Below are 17,851 nucleotides of genomic sequence, written 5' to 3'. Positions count from 1 at the left end.
ATTACATTACATTATATTATATTATATTACATTATATATTATTATTATATTATTATAGTATAGTGTTGTATAGTATATTATAGTATATAGTATAGCATACTATATTATATTATAGTATACTATAGTATATTATAGTATAATATATATACTATATTATGTTATAGTATGATATGGTATGGTATAGTATAGTATGGTATAGACTCTCTGTTAGCTCCTTCCCAGCCATTCTGCTGTGAGTTGTCCCAGCCATCCCCTCTGGGTGTGGAAATTCCCTGTTCCCTCTCCCTTCCACGGGCCAGTTGTCCCTGAAGTCCCAGGGCAGGGCTGCGCTCCTCCCCTCTCACTGCTGCTCCTTGTCTTTGAAGCACGAAGCCAAGATCAAATCCCTGACAGACTACATGCAGAACATGGAGCAGAAGAGGAGGCAGCTGGAGGAGTCCCAGGACTCCCTCAACGAGGAGCTGGCCAAGTTACGCGCTCAAGGTACAGCTCTGGGTCTCGTCATTCCTCTCTTGGGACACTCAGTTTTGTGTCTTAGTGATGTGAAAAACTATAAAACCCACACACAGATCCTTTACCAAATGGCACCAATCAGTCTTGCTGAATATTCTGTAAAATGCTGAATTTCTGTAAAATAAGGATTTATCTAAATTTCAGTTGTCCCTCTGCGACATCCCTGCCTCGTTCCAAGCAAAGCTGCTTCCCTCAGATGTGCACAAGTTGTGTCTTTCCCAGCTGACTTCATTTTTAAGGCTAGCTTGGCTTTCCCCTTCCAGTTTAATGTGGAAAATGTGTAGGTATCAAAAGGAGCTCTTGTAGCTTTGCTAAGCTCCTGGGTTATATCAATTTATAACCTTAAAAAAAAAATCATTCTGGATTTCTGCACAACGGATTTTCCCTCTCTGAGGAAGCAGCAGGTGGGGACAAGACTTTTTATTTTTTTAAATTATTTTATCATCTCCTGCATTGTTAGAACAGAATCTTCATTCCATCTCCTGGAATAAATTAAATTTATTTTTAAATCTAAAATATAAAATTAAAACTAAAACTGTTTCCACCTTTAAACAGAAAAAATGCACGAAGTCAGCTTCAAGGACAAGGAGAAGGAGCACCTGACACGACTCCAGGATGCAGAGGAGATGAAGGTAGTTTGGCACAGTGGGAATTTTGAAGGAATTTCTTGGTGAGATTGTTCATTGGGGTGTAATTTTGTCTTCCTGTTCACATAGTAAAAATTACATTGATTCACCTCTGTGTTACACTAACTTTTTGCTGCTGGAGCTCTGCTGGAAGTCAGTTTGCTCAGTAGTGATGAGGCTGCTGGGCTTAATATCATTTAGGTACTTATAAATTTGATTTTAAAAGAGGCTGCTTCCCCAAAGTTCTGCTGGGATTCTGATTACCTCCTGGAAATAATAATAAAGTATATAAACCCGTTTTCTGGTCTTTTTCCTTTGGAATGCCAGGAAATGTTTGCAATAATCAGTTGTTCTGATGCGGCTGCACATTGCAGACAAGGAAAAATACAGTTTTACAAGGACAGCGATAGAGCTTTGCCAGCTGCAGAACTTTTCCCTCCATCACAAAAATTTTAAGTGATGAAAGCAGTTGTAAAGTGATGAAAGCAGTTGTGATTAAAGTGCTTGTACCTCACAGCTCCAAGGAAAAAAGCAAAGTTTGCGTCAGCAGTCTAAAGACATAAATTGAGTTTTTCCTGTTGCTTGAGGCATGTTTGCTCCTGGAGTTTAAATTTAAATAATAATTTCAATAGCAGGGCTGTGGATAAACAATTCTCAGAGGTTTGGGTTTCATTTCTGTCACAGGTGGAGCTGTACAAGTATTTCCTGGGTGAATAAACAGAGGAAATAAGAGAGGATTGGTATAAAATCAGTGGTTTTGTGGCCAAGCCCTGGGTTTTCATGGGGTACTTTTTGCAAGAAAATGAGTCAAAATTGTCGTACATCTCTTGCTAAAAACGGAATTTAAAGGCTGGATGAGCAGGCCCAGATTTTTGTGATGACAGAAGGAAATGGCAGGCAGATTCCTGAGTGGATTTGGTGTTTCCCCTCAAATCCAGAGGCTGGGTTAGAGGGAGCTGTGTGTCCCTGGGCTGCTCTGATTCCCACTCTGTGTCTGCAGAAGGCTCTGGAGCAGCAGATGGAGAGCCACAGGGAAGCCCACCAGAAGCAGCTGTCCAGGCTGAGGGATGAGATCGAAGAGAAGCAGAAAATAATCGATGAAATCAGGGAGTAAGTTCACCCTCTCCACCCCTCCTCTGTCCTGGGATGCTTTGGGCTTGCTTTTGTTAGGTTTGATTGATGTTTCTTTGCATGTTCTGCCCTTACACGCAGCAGCCAACCCTGTAATTATTTTGTAGGGTGGATTACAGTGCCTAATTCTTTATTGGGGAGCTTTAACAAGGCCATAAAATCATAGGGAGTTTATAAAAAAGGGTGATGTTGCACCTGCAGGTCAGGAGGTGAGAGGAGCTTGGAGGAGAGCAGGTTTTAAAGCATCACGGAATCATTTGGGTTGGAAAATCCTTTAATGTCATCGAGTTCAGCCACCACTGAACCACGTCCCCAGGAAGGGTTTGAGATTCTCACAGCAGCCAGTCCTGCCCCAGACCTTCTGAGAGTCTGGCTGACTCCAACAGCTCCCATTTTCACACATTTTTATATTTTTTCCTCGCACACTAATGTGACTCTGTTATGGTTTGCTCCTGTGGTTTTTTTTCCTAAAATCTAGGCATTCTTTTATCATATTTATTGTTTATGGCCAAAGATTAATGGTAGGGAAATGAGGAAAAAAGCAACAACAATTTGGGTCCCCTTTAAGGCAAACAAAACAAACCACTAAATTTAGCCCTCCAATATTTTAAAATAATGTCCTCCAGGTTCTTTATGCTTCATTTCTTCCAGAGTTTTTCAGTAAAGAGTTACAGCTTTACTTTTGCTCTGCCCAATCCCATTTTGTTCGTGGAGATTTTCCCTCCCTTCCTCCTGAGCTGGGCTGACTTTTCCTTTCACATTTCCAGCATGAACCAGAAGCTGCAGCTGGAACAGGAGAAGCTGAGTGCTGATTATGATAAATTAAAAATTGAGGACCAGGAAAGAGAAATGAAACTGGAAAAGCTCATGTAAGTGCAGAGTTTGGTATCCCTGAACCCCTTCATGTGTGGAAAACATGCTAGGGAGAGGGATTTGTGTTGGAAAATTCACACTGAAAATGTAATTTCAGTAGCAAAGCCAGAAGGAGCTACTAATAAATAATTACCAATTACTCTATTTTTATACCCCAGGCATTTCAATAGTGGCTTTGATAACTACCAAAAAGAGTTCATTAGAGCTCTGACTTTATAAAATATCCCAGCAAGTCTTAAATCTCTCATTCCTTAATACACAGCAAAACAAGCATGAAAGAAGTTGGGAATTTGTGGTGGGGTTTGTTGATTTTTGAGGAGTTTTAAACCAGATGTTTGAGTAAAAAGCCTTTCCTGGAAATGAGAGAGGAAAATCCCATGTGTGGACACAAAGATGGAGGTGGTGACTCAGCCCTTCCAGGTGACAAAATTGGATATTTGGGGCAATCAAAAACATAATTAGAGATGTGCAATTTGCTGCCACCTGCAGATGTGCAGCTCCAGCTGGATGCTGTTGATTCTCCTCTGTTCATTTGGATTGATTTGGGTTCCATGTTGTGATCTTTCCAGACTCCTTAATGATAAAAGGGAACAAGCAAGAGAAGACCTTAAAGGGCTGGAGGAAACAGTGGTAGGTCTTAATTACACTTTATTCAGCTTTTCCTCCTATATCTGTATACCCTGGTGATACATATTTTAATTTTTGAGTAAACAGCTTTGAACTACCTAAATTAAAATTTAAAAATGTTGTTTTTACCGGTTTTGGAGAAATTGTTCTCATCAATGTGGTTTTGGGGCTGGATGGGGTTTATTTTGTGCATTCAGAGTGATTCCTAGAGAGAAAATCCAGAGTTCTTTTCTCCTTTTACCAACTCAAATGCAAGGAGAACTTTTACACCTGAGCATCTACTATGTCCTTGTCATTTGTGCTTTTCTAAAAATTATTGTTTTGTTATTTTTATTCCAGGCAAGGGAGCTTCAGACTCTTCACAATCTGCGCAAGCTGTTTGTCCAGGATCTTACCACCCGTGTTAAAAAAGTAAAACTCTGCTCTTTTAAACCCAAATCTTCTCCTTTATGTGAAATATTCTTGTGATTTGCTGGAAGCCTTTAGTGCATACATTTACAGAATGGGATAATGTTTTCTTTAGTAGCAGTGAGAAACAAGATTTAAACTGTTCTGATGTCTATCAGCTTTTATTTGGTCCTAATTTGATAAGGAAAATGTTGGTGGGTGAGGGAAGTGAATTTATCCAGTGCAGTTCAGCTACAAAATTCTCAAAGATGATGAGCTTTAGAAATTATTTAGTATAACTTGGTTTTCCTATTCAGGATTCCCCCATAATTATTCAGTAAAAATAGCTTGGTTTTTTTGTCTAAGGGGAAATGCGATTTGTAAAAATCAAACAAAGAGTTAAAATAATTTCTCTTAAATTTGGGGCTCAGTAAGACTTTTCTGCCTTTGGGGAGCTCAGATTTGCCAAAGAGCTGAGCTTCCCCTTGAGTTTGTGCCTGGCCTTGCTGAGTGCTGCAATTTTGTGTGCAGAGTGTTGAACTGGATAGTGATGATGGAGGTGGAAGTGCTGCGCAGAAGCAGAAAATTTCCTTTCTTGAGAACAACTTGGAACAACTTACAAAGGTTCACAAACAGGTAAAGGCTCCCTTTCCCTTCTTTCCTTTCCCCTCTTTCCTTACCCCTCTTTCTTTTCCCCTCCTTTCCCCTCCTTCCCTTCCTCCATCAAAACTTGCATTTTTTGAATATTTACAAGAGTAATTTTGGAAGGTAACCTGTGCTGTCTGAGGAAAATGTACCCACTAAACTCCTTGGAATTGGGAGTTAGAGCTGCTCTTCCCACTCTCTGTACTTCTAGGAATGTGGTAAATCAGGATTTTTTTGTTTTCTGTGAAAATAGATCTGTTTTGGCACTAGGAAATACATAAAAATAGCTGTTTTCTGGATGGATTGTGCATCCCCAGTTTGACTCCTGGGCCTGAAGCTGCTCAGAGGCACCTTGGAGGTGGTTGGAGTGGATTCAACCAGCAGAGTTTTCAATGAAAACAATGGAATTGGGGTTTTCTGTGCAGCTGAAGGGCTGGTGCCTCCCTGGGGTGGTGAGGTTGGTAATTTCTGGGCCTGTCCATTTGTGTGTCCTCCTTCCTTCGTGGAATTCCAGTTTCATACAATCCCAGATGTGGAATTAAAGCCCATCCAGTCCCATCCCTGCCATGTCCCACAGCTTCCTCTATCCCAGGGTGCTCCAAGCCCTGTCCAGCCTGGCCTTGGGCACTGCCAGGGATCCAGGGCAGCCACAGCTTCTCTGGGCACCTGTGCCAGGGCCTCCCCACCTTCACAGGAAGAATTTCTCCCTAAAATCTCCTCTCCCACTATGCTGGAGCTGTGTGCCCCCATTCAGGTGCACACCACAAAGCACTAAAGCTGTTTTGGTTTCTTTTTTGAGCAGTGGCATAACTCTGTGCACTGCACTCTCCTGAGCTGTATTAGTGACCCACACTCCCAGATTTGCTTTAATTACTCCTGTGGAAGTGCTCAAAGAGCAGGAAGTGCTGGACTGTGATAAGTGTCTGCTAAGGTTTGGGGTTTTCAGATTCCCGGGGAACAGATGGTTTCAAGACCTACTTTCTAAATGTGGAAACTGGGACATGTTCTGAGTGGTTTTTCTTTTACCATTTTGCCTTTTTTTTTCACTAGTTTCATGCATCTGCTGGGTTTCAAATGTGGATTTTTATAGCTCTCATTAGCGTGTATTTACTCAAAATCAACTTGGGATCCACATCTTGTAGGAAACTTGCAGAGAAAAGTGACATTGGACTTGATACCATCCTGTTTGGATTTTATATCATAACTGCTTCACACAACAAGGGTTCAGCACTTGCAGAAAAAGCACATTGTGACAATGTTTTTTTTAGCTGGTTTGTGTTTTTCTCCAGCACTAGGCCTGACCCAGCAGGTGTCAAATGCTCTGATTGTTAAACAACGTGTGAATGTCAGGACATGCTGTTGCTTTGCTGTATTATTAATGTGGTTGTTAATCCACTTTTCTCTCCAGAAGAGGGAGAGTCACTCCTTTGGAGCGGATTTCTGTTGACTTCCAGCAGTGGTGTAATCTGTTCAGTAGAAATTGGGCTGGATTTTCTGCCTGTTTGCATCAGTTTTGTGTTTATTAAAAATCAATCCTCTCTTGGCTGTTGCTGCATGAGAGGGCAGATGTGATTTGTATAATTGATAGACCTTGCTCAGGTTCATGTAGGGCCTCGGAAGTGCACCAATTCAAAGTTGCATACAATCATTATATTTGTAGTTACAGGCCTAAAAGTGATTTCTTAGTGAAGTTCCCAGTTCTCCCACATGGCTGAGTAGGGAACACACAGGTGAACACATCAGAACCACTGGAAATGATGAATTTGGGGTGATGCCTGGTGATGTCTGTAAGACATATTCAGGCATTATTATTTTAAAATAATGAGGTGACCAGGATTTGCACAATCCTGGAGATTTCTGTGTTCTGAGGCAATGTAGAGTTTCTGCTGCAGTTTTGGATGTGTAGAGAAACTAAGATTTTTACATTAATTTATGGAAAAAATCAGTTTAACTTTAGTACTCAAGGTCTGGAGAGCAACTGGTAACATTTTCTCTCTCCTCGTGAGGCGACTTTTCCCACCATTTCTCTGAGGAGATTTTTGCCAATTTCTTTTGACCTTGTGGGTCCATTCCAGCTCAGGACATTCTAAATTTCTCTTTAACCTAAGCTTTTCACATTAATTTTTGGAATAAATCAGTTTAATTTTAGTACATTACTTACGGAGAGCATGGTGATGTTTTCTCTCTCCTCGTGAGGTGACTTTTCCTGCCATTTCTCCGAGGAGACTTTTGCCAGTTTCTTTTGACCTTGTGGGTCCATTCCAATTCACGATATTCCATATTTCTCTTTAACCTAAGCTTTTCAGTTAATTTCTGGAAGAAACCTGTTTAATTTTAGTACATGACCTATGGAGAGCAACTGGTGATGTTTTCTCTCTCCTCGTGAGGTGACTTTTCCCGCCATTTCTCTGAGGAGATTTTTGCCACTTTCTTTTGACCTTGTGGGTCCATTCCAGCTCAGGACATTCTAAATTTCTCTTTAACCTAAGCTTTTCACATAAATTTCTGGGAGAAATCTGTTTAATTTTAGTACACAAGGAGTGTAGAGCAACTAGTGGCATTTCCTCTCTCCTCGTGAGGGGACTTCTCCCGCCATTTTTCTGAAGAGATTTTTACTGCTTTCTTTAGACCTTGTGGGTCCATTCCAATTCATGATATCCTAAATTTCTCTTTAACCTAAGCTTTTCACATTAACTTCTGGAAGAAACCTGTTTAATTTTAGCACATGAGCCATGGAGAGCACGATGGCGTTTTCCCTCTGTGAGGCGACTTCTCCCGCCATTTCTCTGAGGAGATTTTCACCCCTTTCTTCTTACCTCCTCTAACTTTGCGTGGCTTTCCCCACAGCTGGTACGTGATAATGCAGATCTTCGTTGCGAGCTTCCTAAGCTGGAGAAACGCCTTCGAGCTACGGCAGAGAGAGTTAAGGCCCTGGAGAGTGCACTGAAGGAGGCCAAGGAGAACGCCATGCGCGACCGCAAGCGCTACCAGCAGGAGGTGGATCGCATTAAGGAGGCCGTGAGAGCCAAAAACATGGCCCGGAGAGCACACTCTGCCCAAATTGGTGAGGACATGGAGCTAAAGGGGCTGCCCACGTGCTTCAGGCTCAGGCTGGTTGCTGGGGGTTGAGTGGAGGGAGTAAAACATAAAACAAGAGGGGCTGCTTCTCCTCTGCTGCACAGGAATCTTCAAAGGCCTCACTTTTTCATGGAATTTGCCCCACCTCGAGTTTAAAGAGGCTCTGCTGTTCTACTGGGTAAATAAAGGGCATAATGGGTCTTGTGTGCCCTTCTAGTGACCTGAAAACTTGTCTCCTTAAATTAGTCGCTCACTTTCTTCCTCCTCCTCCCCCTACACGCTCCCTCTCTGCTTTCATTCTTTCCTTGCCTTTCTGGACTTTGTCCATTTCTCTTTTTTCCCCCTGGTTACTCCTCCATGTGATTTAATTCCAAAAAATCTTCCTTTGTACTTCAGATATTGATATATCTCCGAGGCACAATGCAACGTGTGCGCACAACAGAGGAATGGGGCAATTCTTGGAATGATTTGTTGGGATTAAAAAGGATAACGGTTTAGATGGAGATGACAATATTGGGTTATTAAATCCTGAGGGAGAATCATGCAGCACAAAGTGTCACCTCCTGAATGCTTCCTCTTGTTGGGAGCCATCCAACCTTTGTATTGATATCTTCTGGAATGGTGTAAATTGGACATAAAAAGTGCCTCACTGCCCAGCAAGTGACTTCTCTCTGCTGTTGGACAGTCCATAATACTTGCAGATCAAATTCATGGGAAGGTGGAGGGGCTCTGCTAGCAGGAAAAAGGATCTGCTAGCAGGAAAAGGGATCTGCAAGCAGGAAAATGGGTGTATTTGTTGTTGGCCAAGGCAGGGAGTGCTGTGTTCTGCACAGCTGGATCAGAAACCACCGAGTTGGGAAACAATTGGAGGAGAAGGGGAGGTGGGAAGCTAAAATGGGAAAGCTAAAATGTCTTGTTTGGTCCCTCCTTGCCCTGTGCAGCCAAGCCCATCCGCCCTGGTCACTACCCAGCATCTTCTCCGACGGCCGTCCACGCCATCCGAGGGGGAGGAATGTCCAACTCCAGCTACTACCACAACACCAAATAAACGAGAGGTAAGGCCAGAGTCACTTACTCACCTCTCCCACTGATCACTCAGTTCCCTTATATTTCATCTTGGTTTTTAGGAGACCCACAGTAATTTTTTTTCTGTTTTTAGTAGTTGTTTGCTGATAATTACAATACTCGTTAATTGAATGCCTGTTAAGAGGCTTTGCCAGCTGCTGAGGAGAGGTTTTATTTTAATGACTTAGCACTTTTAAGTTTTTTAAAAACTGCTCTGGTAAATCTGGACCGAAATTCACACATAGAGGTATGAAACTCATGTAGTAAAAATACAGATCCAGAGGTTCCTTCTGCCAGCATCATCTTCTGCTTTCATGGATGTGTTTCCATGTTAGGATATTCCAGCCTGGCATAGGGGTAGAGCGGCTGTCAGTGGCAGCAAGAGACATCTCCAAATTTGAGTGTCACTATTTGGCACACTTTGCACTCTTAACTCTCTTCATGAAAATTAAAAAACCCTAAATATATTACTTTAATTGCCAGGGCTTGAGAGTTTCTCCTAAGCAAAAGATGAGCGGCATATTCCCAAGAGTCTGTTCCATGGACTCCATCCTCCCATTTCTTTCTTTACATGCTCATTGGAGAGATTTTATAAATACAATATATATATATTATAATAGAAATAAATGCTTATTGGAGAGATTTTATATCTGCATTATTTTAGATGATCACTTTATGCCACAGACGTGCCAAGAGCCGGATGGCAGCGAGTGGCTGTGAAAAGCAGCCTGGGGACAGCAAACTTGTCCCTCCAAGTCTGGCTTTTTGCCTTCCTTGAGGATTAATTCTGTCTCACAACTCTCTTCATGGTCTGTGGTCTCCTCGAGGCATTCTTGGGTGGTTTTTTTTGGGAATGTTTCATGTCAGGCTTGCATGCCAAGCATCCATCACGCCACACTCAAGCTGTTATTGTGCTGGGGGATTGTTCCTGCTCATTGTGTTTGCCATGAGCTTCCAGCAGCAAATATTTCCTCTGTGGATAAATTAGGACAAGGCTTTGCTGAGTGGTTTTGTCCATTCTGGTCTGAAATTGGCTTTTCCACCTCAGGAGTGAGGTGCCTCTGTCCATCTGCTTCATTGCATTCCCACCTCTGTGACCTGGCAAAGAGTGGGGTACAGGGCCTTGTCAAAGATTTCTAAACATTTCTTGTAACAGCTACTCTGAGGGGGAAAAGCTGCCACCTGCCTCAAAGAAATGCACCTTTAATTTACCAGCTGCAGTGAAATGAAGAGTCAGACTCAAACAGGCCACAATTGTCAAGTGAACAACTGTAGATTAATAAAAGGTATTAATAAAAGGTATTAATAAAATTATCACACTTCAAACCGGATGGGTTTGTAATAACAAGGCAGGACTGTGGAAGTCAGGAAAAAGCAATCAGGAGGCATAAAATACTCACCAGGTATTTCAGATGCTGAGGTTTAGATTTGAGGGCTGTGGAGATGAGCAGGTTCAGGCCATGTTGCAGAGGAGCACCAGGGAAAATGAGGCTGGAGAAAAAGAAGATGGAAGATCTCAGGAGAAACTGGGTAAAGTTAATTGGGGTTTCTGGAAAAGAATAGGAAAAAATTTGGAAACCAAATGGCAGCCCTACAGGTTGGAATGAAAATATTTCAACAATGTCTTCTAGATTTTTTTGCTCACATCCCGAAATAAATGTGGAAGGTGTAGTCCAGGAAGGCTGGGAAGTGATTGGAGAAAGTAAATTCTCCTCAGTTTTGGTCCTTTGGTTAAGAATTTTATTGGCAAATTCCAACTATTTGCCTGCCAAAATTGGGAGTATCTGAGTAATCTGAATTCTGAGCTTGGATGGAAACCCCAGGGGTCTGAGTAAGGGTGTTAGTAAAGGTGCTGCCAGTGCAGGGAGAGCTTCATCCAGATTATTTCCTGATTATTGTTGAGACATTCCTAGGCACTGAAGAAAGTGCTTTGGAATGGGGCAGTTCTACCCTGCTGGAACCAGAACAAAACTCTCTTTTATAGTCATTTAACAGCAGAGAAATAAAATTGAGGTTCCTATTTCAACATTTGCTGAGCAGAGATTTATCTTGTGTTCATTCATTATTCACCATAAAGATAAAAGACACTTGTGCTGTTAGACTGGTCAGTGGTTATGATTGATTAACCTAGCAGATGGAAGAGAAAGAAATGTGGGTTTTAATAAAATGTGCTTGTATAATGTGCATATATAAAATTATAGAGTATATTTTATAATATTATCGTGATATTATATATAAAATATTTCAGGTGCTTCTGTAAACACTTATTTTATATATGTGTATATAGATCAGGAAAATATCTCTGTCAGGAGACAGAGAACAGAAGGATTGGTTTGAATTTGTATTTTTTCATCCTTTTGATTTTATAATTTTCAAATTCTGCTGCTGTTACTTTCCCTCCTTATTACATGAGATAAACACACACCAGCTCTTCAGCACATCCAATGAGGCTAGAGAAAAATCCCATGAAAGAAACAGAAAATTAAAGGGGGCGAAAAAAGTTAGACCTTTAGGTAGTGTTTGTGGGAAATGGATTTGTAGAAAATTCTTAAAACTTGACAGAAGGTTCACATAATGTGTATCTGTATGTAAACTTTGAGATAAGAAGTGTTGACTTAGAAATACCATGGAATAGGACAGACATTGTTGAGAGGGAAATTGAACTAGAAATAAGTTTCAAAGGATAGTTTTGTAAAAAAGATTAGATATTTTGGAGAAATAGAGCTATGAAAGATGTATTGTAGTAGGACTCATGAGGGGTAATTTTAGATTGGCTTTAAGGCATTTGTAGTATGGTGTGGAAAAGCTGATAGGCTAAGAAACGTTTCTAGTATATTGTAATTAGGAAATAGTTGAGTTTTGGATTGTGAGGGTGTGAACTGTAATACTGGTTGAGAATTTTCTACAAATCCGTTTCCCACAGTGTTTGGGTGAGACATAATTCCAGGCTGCAGGTGGCAGAGAGCGAATCCCATCAGGAGAATTGGCTCATTTTGTGAGACCCAAATTCCATAATTTTTTAACCGTGATTTCAGATCCTTGTTTGCTGCCCATCCCGTTTGGGCGCTCTGCTCTCTAACGCCCCAAATCCACTAATTTCCCTTCCTTTTCTCGCTCTCTCTGGCAGGTCAGTTCCACTTAGCATGTTAAGGACTGTCATTAAGTCACATTAGTTTCTTTTTTGCCCCTCTCCAACCCGATCCACGTCCAGTCCATCCTGCGCTTCCCACGGCCGCCGGCGACGCCCCGCTCCAGGTACTCCGAGCTTCGTAGGATCTCCACGTGTACAGAAGTGTCCAGCTCAGCTCCTCCAGATCCTTGTACAGCGTCTGGAACATTCCCACCTCTGTAAGGATGATAGGGAGTCTGCCACTCCGAATTCCACGACCCCTTGGCGCTGCTTAGGTTGGGGCTTCTCCACTCAGAGTGATGATTTTTATTTTGTTTTTTTCCCGAGTCCTCTGTTGGCATCGGTAATTCCCGACTTCTGGCATCAAGGAATTAATTATTCAATGACCAAGTGCCATCAAAGGCAGGTGATTGTGCTCTGTCATGACTGATTTCCTGTATAATATACATATTATTTTATATTTTTAGGGGATGAAAATGTGCTGCTATGTGGTTTAATTTTACTGCTTAACATTTTCAGAAGGAAATTTCCCCAAAGAACCATTTCGAATATCCTGATTTAAAAAAAAAAAAAAATCTTTGGACTGTATAAAATAACCTTTATTGCAGTACCTGGTAAAGAACAAACGGGATGCAGAGAAATCTGTTAGTATAGACGTAGGATTTGAAGTTTGGTAGTTCCATGAATTTATCTGTGTGACCTGTTTCAAAATTAGGCTCCTATTCCCTTGTAGTTCTCCCTGCAGTGGTGGGTTTTCCTGGAGTGGGATGGCTTGGCCACATCTTTGTAAGAGTTGTTCCCTAGGAATTTTTGAAGGATTTCAGAATGCTGTGGAAATCTTGCCTTGGAAAAGCTGACAAGCATCTGCCCCCTCCCTCCCCCTTTCCCCAGACAAGCCCTGATCTGTTCACACCGGAATTCAGATCCCGGAGGGAACAGTCCCCAGCAGAACAAAGGAAAATAAAATCCCCCAAACCCTTCCTTAAAAAAAATCCTAAAGGAGGTGAGAGTTGTACACTCCAGCTGTCCTTTGCAGACCAAATTTGGGAATTTTTTTGCTGGGATGTGAGGAGCACATTTCCAGGGGAAGGGAATGTCTTTTTAAGCCACTATATCCTCTCGTCCTGTGGAAGGTCCAGAGGGAAGGAAAAGCCTTCCCTGGCTCTCTCAGACAGCAAATTTCCATCTTCCCAGCAAGGGGGCACTGGAATTGCTCTGGGAAGGTTCTGCTGGCAGGCAGAACGTGCTGCTCCTCCTCCTCCTCCTCCTCCTCCCTCCCTCCCCATCTCCTGGGGCAGGTGGGACTCCAGGAAGCCGGGATTCCAGGAAGGCTCCAGGAAGCTGGAATTCCAGGAAGGCTCCAGCTGAGCGTAGCCCTCTGGTCTTCTTTTGCAGACGTTTGCTCTTCTTTAATTTGAGATTGATTGGGATTTTTTTTTTAAATTTCTGAATGTGTAGGTGTAGAACTCTTCAGATCCGTAGAGCGTTTTGGAAGATTGTGAGTTGACTTTAGATATTTTTGTCTACTGAAATTAGGGTGTTCCAAAGTAAGTTGAATTTAATTTAACTGTTTTTTGTTTTTTTGGTTTTTATTTGGGTTTTTTTTTAATGTTGCACTATTTTGGGGAAGCATTTTGCTAAACATATTTAATGAAGTTGCAGATTTGCATGTATTTAATTTATTTTGTATTTTCCAAAGTTTTATATTTTCTTTCGTTACATGCATGTGCACTGCCAGAAGAATGAACTGTGAACTTGCCATATGCAATCTTTAATAAAATCACTAACTCAGAACTACTCTGTGCTATCTTACCAGCTGGTTAGAGCTGAGCTTTCTACTAGGAATTAATAATCCTCTTCTTTTAGTTCAATGAAGAGATCCCAAGCTTATTTGCTGTCGAAGATTTTTGTACTGCAGGCAGACTTTTTGTTGTGTCTCTCAGAGTTTGGTACGGAACTCAATTGTAAATGCAGCATTCATGACAACAAAAAGGTCTGGATTCCTCAAGGCATCCCCAGGAATTTTTTGGGGACAGTTCTGCCAGCTCCCTGCAGCCTGAGGGAGAAGTGAACTTGGACATCTCTTCCTCGTGCTGGTGCTGATCAGCCAGTCAGTGCCACCAGCAGCGAAACGATGGAAGTTTCTCCAAGTTCCCTTCTACACCAACGCTGCACGGGGAGTTTCAGCAATGCCCCAAAGATGCCTTAGGCTAAAATCCTCAAAATTAAATACCTGAGATATCTAATAGTTGGAAATTACGAATTCTCAGTTGAACATACTCTGCTTGTATCAATTTTTATTTTTGAAGCCTATTTTAATTAGGCAACTTCAGTTTGTACTGCGTGTTGTATATTCAACTTTTGTACCATTTCTAAGGCTTTCACATTTTATATCTGGAAAGGAAAACCACACATCTGCTCTGCAGAGATCAGAACCTGTCTCTTGCTGTTTCCTGACCCCATCTTCCTTTCTTTGCTCTTTGAGTGTTGTGTTCTATTTATTCCAGGCTCATTTTTAAAGTTGTGGTTTGTACAGCGCAAATGAAATTTCACATCTAAAAATGTCATGCATGGGACAAATTGGGGTGGAAATACCATTCCCAAATGGAAAACGGATTTCAGATGGAACTAAAGTGCATATTGTTCTTTTTGCTAGTAATTGAAAAGTATTTCTGGCTCACTTGAGCTTCTCTTATTGATATGTTCAAATATCTTGTGTTTGTCCTTGAGTTCTCGTTTCATCGACTTGTTTTCTGGAAAGCAAGGAAAGTTTTAAGCTTGGAAAGACCTTAGCTGATGCATTTTTAAGTTTTGTATTAAACTCAACAAGGGTGAGAGTTGGATTATCCTGAAGATACTGAAAACTTAAAAATAAGTCACCAAAAAAAAAATCTTGCTACAACCATTCCTGCCCACAGAGCCTTGAGTAGCTTTTCAAATTCACTGTACAAAGCCTAATGGACTAAGATGCACATTTGTCTGAAATCTTTATAAATCATAGGATCACGGAATGGTTTGGTGGGAAGGGAATTTAAGGATCAGCTGATCCTACCCCCTGCCATGGGCAGGGACACCTTTCACTATCCCAGGTGCTCCAAGCCCTGTCCAACCTGGCCTTGGGCACTTCCAAGGATCCAGGGGCAACCACAGCTTCTCTGGGCACCTGTGCCAGGGCCTGCCCACCCTCACAGGATTCCTTCCCAATATCCCATCTAACCCTGCCCTAAGGCTTGGAACGAAACAAAATCAAGAATTTTAATTCGAACACGGTTTTACTCGAAGGACAGTTTAAATAACGGCAATGAAGGTCCGAAAGAAAAGGGCTCACCAGATTCCCCTCGCTGGAGGAGAAATACCTCACCTAACCATGACTGAAGTACTCCTCCACGGGGGAATAAAGAGGGAAACAAAAGGGCAGGATAATCTGAATCTCCCCTTGCTTTGACTTCTGTCCTGCGGTGCCTGCAGGAGCCGCCATCCGCTGTGCGGGATGGAGCCGCGGGCTGAGGCACGCTGTAGATTTATCCCTGTCTAGTTTGTAAAGTGTGTAACGTGTACTGCAGATGTGTATTCTCTGGGCTCTATGTATCTTTACAGTAGTGTTCAATTTAGGAGAAAAAAAAAAAAGAGAAAAACAAAACAAAAAAAGGAAATAAATGGTGGACACGTTTTGCTGGTGACAAGGGGAAATTTTTTTTTCTTTTTGCCATTGCATCAAATGATGCTGAACTGTATTAAACTCTTGATAGCAGACCTGAACCCTTCTCCTCCCCCCAGCCCGTGGAGAGAAGTCTTTTATCTTCGTGCTGAAGTTCTGTCGGAGATGGATGGATACACTGGCAGACTGCATGATGTATCATTCGAAATCCGTTACAGTGGAAAATAAAACTGAACTGAACTCTGCGTGTGGGCCTGGTGTGACACGGGACAGGGCACTCCCCGTGACAGGGACAGCACTGAGGGCATGGCTGGGCATGTTTAGGGTGGGATATCAGGGCAAGGCTCTTCCCCCAGAGGGTGCTGGCACTGCCCAGGCTCCCCAGGGAATGGGCACATTCCCAAGGGCTCCAGGAGCGTTGGGACAGCGCTGCCAGGGATGCCCAGGGTGGGATTTTGGGGTGTCTGTGCAGGGACAGCAGCTGGATCATTGATGCTGTGGGTCCCTTCCCGCTCAGGATATTCCCAGATTCCCATTCAGTGGAACCGCACTGCAAAGCAGGCCGAGTCCACACTCTGGATTTCAGCTTTCCTTCTGAACCTGTAGAAAGTCATTCCCAAAATGATAAAATCCCAGCCTGGTTTGGGTTGGAAGGGACCTTAAAGCTCATCCCGTTCCACCTCTGCCATGGGCAGGGACACCTTGCACTGTCCAGGTTGCTCCAAGCCCCAGTGTCCAACCTGGCCTTGGACACTGCCAGGGATGCAGGGGCACTAATTAAAATATTTGGGTGACTGGGGAATGAACACAGCAGAGCTTTAAATCTTTTAATAAATAATATCATCATCTCTACTACCTCTCCATGGGTATATTCCTTCTTCCTCTTCTTTTTCATTGGCCTGGAGGATGGCAGGGAGACTCTTCCACTTCCCCTTGTGCATGTATTTCCATTTTTATAGGAATGTTACACTCACTTTATGTAAAACTCGCGTGTCCTTGCCGCTTCCCTAAAGTCATACTCGGGAGCTTTAGAAACAGCTTATTTCCAGTAATTATTACTCTGAGCATTTCACAATTAAATCATTACTTTTCTCCTCAGCAATGCAAATTCCGGGTGCTCCAACGTTTCTGTAGGAATGGATTGCTCTCTTTTTTGCTGCTGAGTAGACTCCTAGTGAGGATTATGTGGTTTTTGCACCATAAAAACCTGAGCAGACTTAGAAATTAGTCCAGTAAAATTTGGAGTCGATTGTTAAAAATGATGAATAAATTTGGGATTGTGATAAATGTTGGTTTCAGTGCACAAGAGGCACTTCCTCACCCTCCGAGAAGCTCCTGCAGGATGAGGATGGCTCCACCCGGGAAGAAGAGGCTTTCCAGTGGAGATGGTTTATATTGAGGACAGCAGGTGGGAAGTCCAAACATTCCCCAAAAGTCCTGCAGAGGAAGGCAAACACTGCAGGGTGCCAGAGCTCTTTCCATGAGTCAAAAAACACTCGCCCTTCAAGATCTCCTCGATAAAGCTCATGCCTGGAGGATGAACTCAATTAGAGAGCAGACTGTTTGCAAGAATTGTATCCCTACAATTTCGTTTTCGGAATGTGGGATTGCAGCAGTTAATTAACTCTGTGAAAACAGCACAAATTACTGTATCCATTTCCAAGATCCAGCTTTCGCAAGAGCGCAGGGAAAACAAAGGAATGGGAGTCGCATCCCTAGAAAAAGACCCACCGCAACGCTGCCGCTATCGATTCAAACATTTCCTAGCTCAAACTGAAACACTTTACCTTCCAGCAGAGCTGATCCCGAGGCAAGCTGTATTTATCCTAAAATGAGAATATTCGCTAGTTCGGGATCAAGACCCTTGATGCGCTCTGATGGAAAACTGATGCGTGGGTCCCGGGGCAGGGGGTATCGGGGAAGTTCCAGTTCCAAGGACCCCGGGGAGGTTCGGGGGCCGCCCCCTGTCCCCGCAGGTGTCCGGGTGCCGCCCTGCCCGCAGGTGCCACCGCCCCGGGGGCGGGCACGGCGTGTCCGAGCCGCCCGCTCCGCCCCGGCTCCTCCTCCGCCGGCTCCGCCCGCACGGCCAGGGGTGAATATCCCGCTGTCCCGCTGTCC

General features: G+C 42.8%; 1 protein-coding gene across 1 annotated transcript in view; it reads left to right on the top strand.

The window, feature by feature from the left end:
• KIF5C (kinesin family member 5C) overlaps positions 1-15,978 on the top strand; it is a 58,229-nt gene extending 42,251 nt beyond the window's left edge. The window contains exons 17-26 of the mRNA XM_014312343.2: positions 366-483; positions 1,069-1,145; positions 2,140-2,249; positions 3,038-3,139; positions 3,713-3,773; positions 4,110-4,181; positions 4,689-4,793; positions 7,650-7,866; positions 8,822-8,935; positions 12,073-15,978. Of these exons, the coding sequence (XP_014167818.1) occupies positions 366-483; positions 1,069-1,145; positions 2,140-2,249; positions 3,038-3,139; positions 3,713-3,773; positions 4,110-4,181; positions 4,689-4,793; positions 7,650-7,866; positions 8,822-8,928 (969 nt within the window). The 3' untranslated portion in view covers positions 8,929-8,935; positions 12,073-15,978. The remainder of the gene's footprint in view (positions 1-365; positions 484-1,068; positions 1,146-2,139; positions 2,250-3,037; positions 3,140-3,712; positions 3,774-4,109; positions 4,182-4,688; positions 4,794-7,649; positions 7,867-8,821; positions 8,936-12,072) is intronic.
• The last annotated feature ends 1,873 nt before the right edge of the window (positions 15,979-17,851 follow it).

Source organism: Geospiza fortis, unplaced genomic scaffold (assembly GCF_000277835.1).
Source record: "Geospiza fortis unplaced genomic scaffold, GeoFor_1.0 scaffold112, whole genome shotgun sequence".
In the NCBI taxonomy this organism is placed as follows: domain Eukaryota; kingdom Metazoa; phylum Chordata; class Aves; order Passeriformes; family Thraupidae; genus Geospiza; species Geospiza fortis.
The sequence above is the reverse complement of the archived record's forward strand: the minus strand, read 5'-3'. Positions and strand labels throughout refer to the sequence as shown.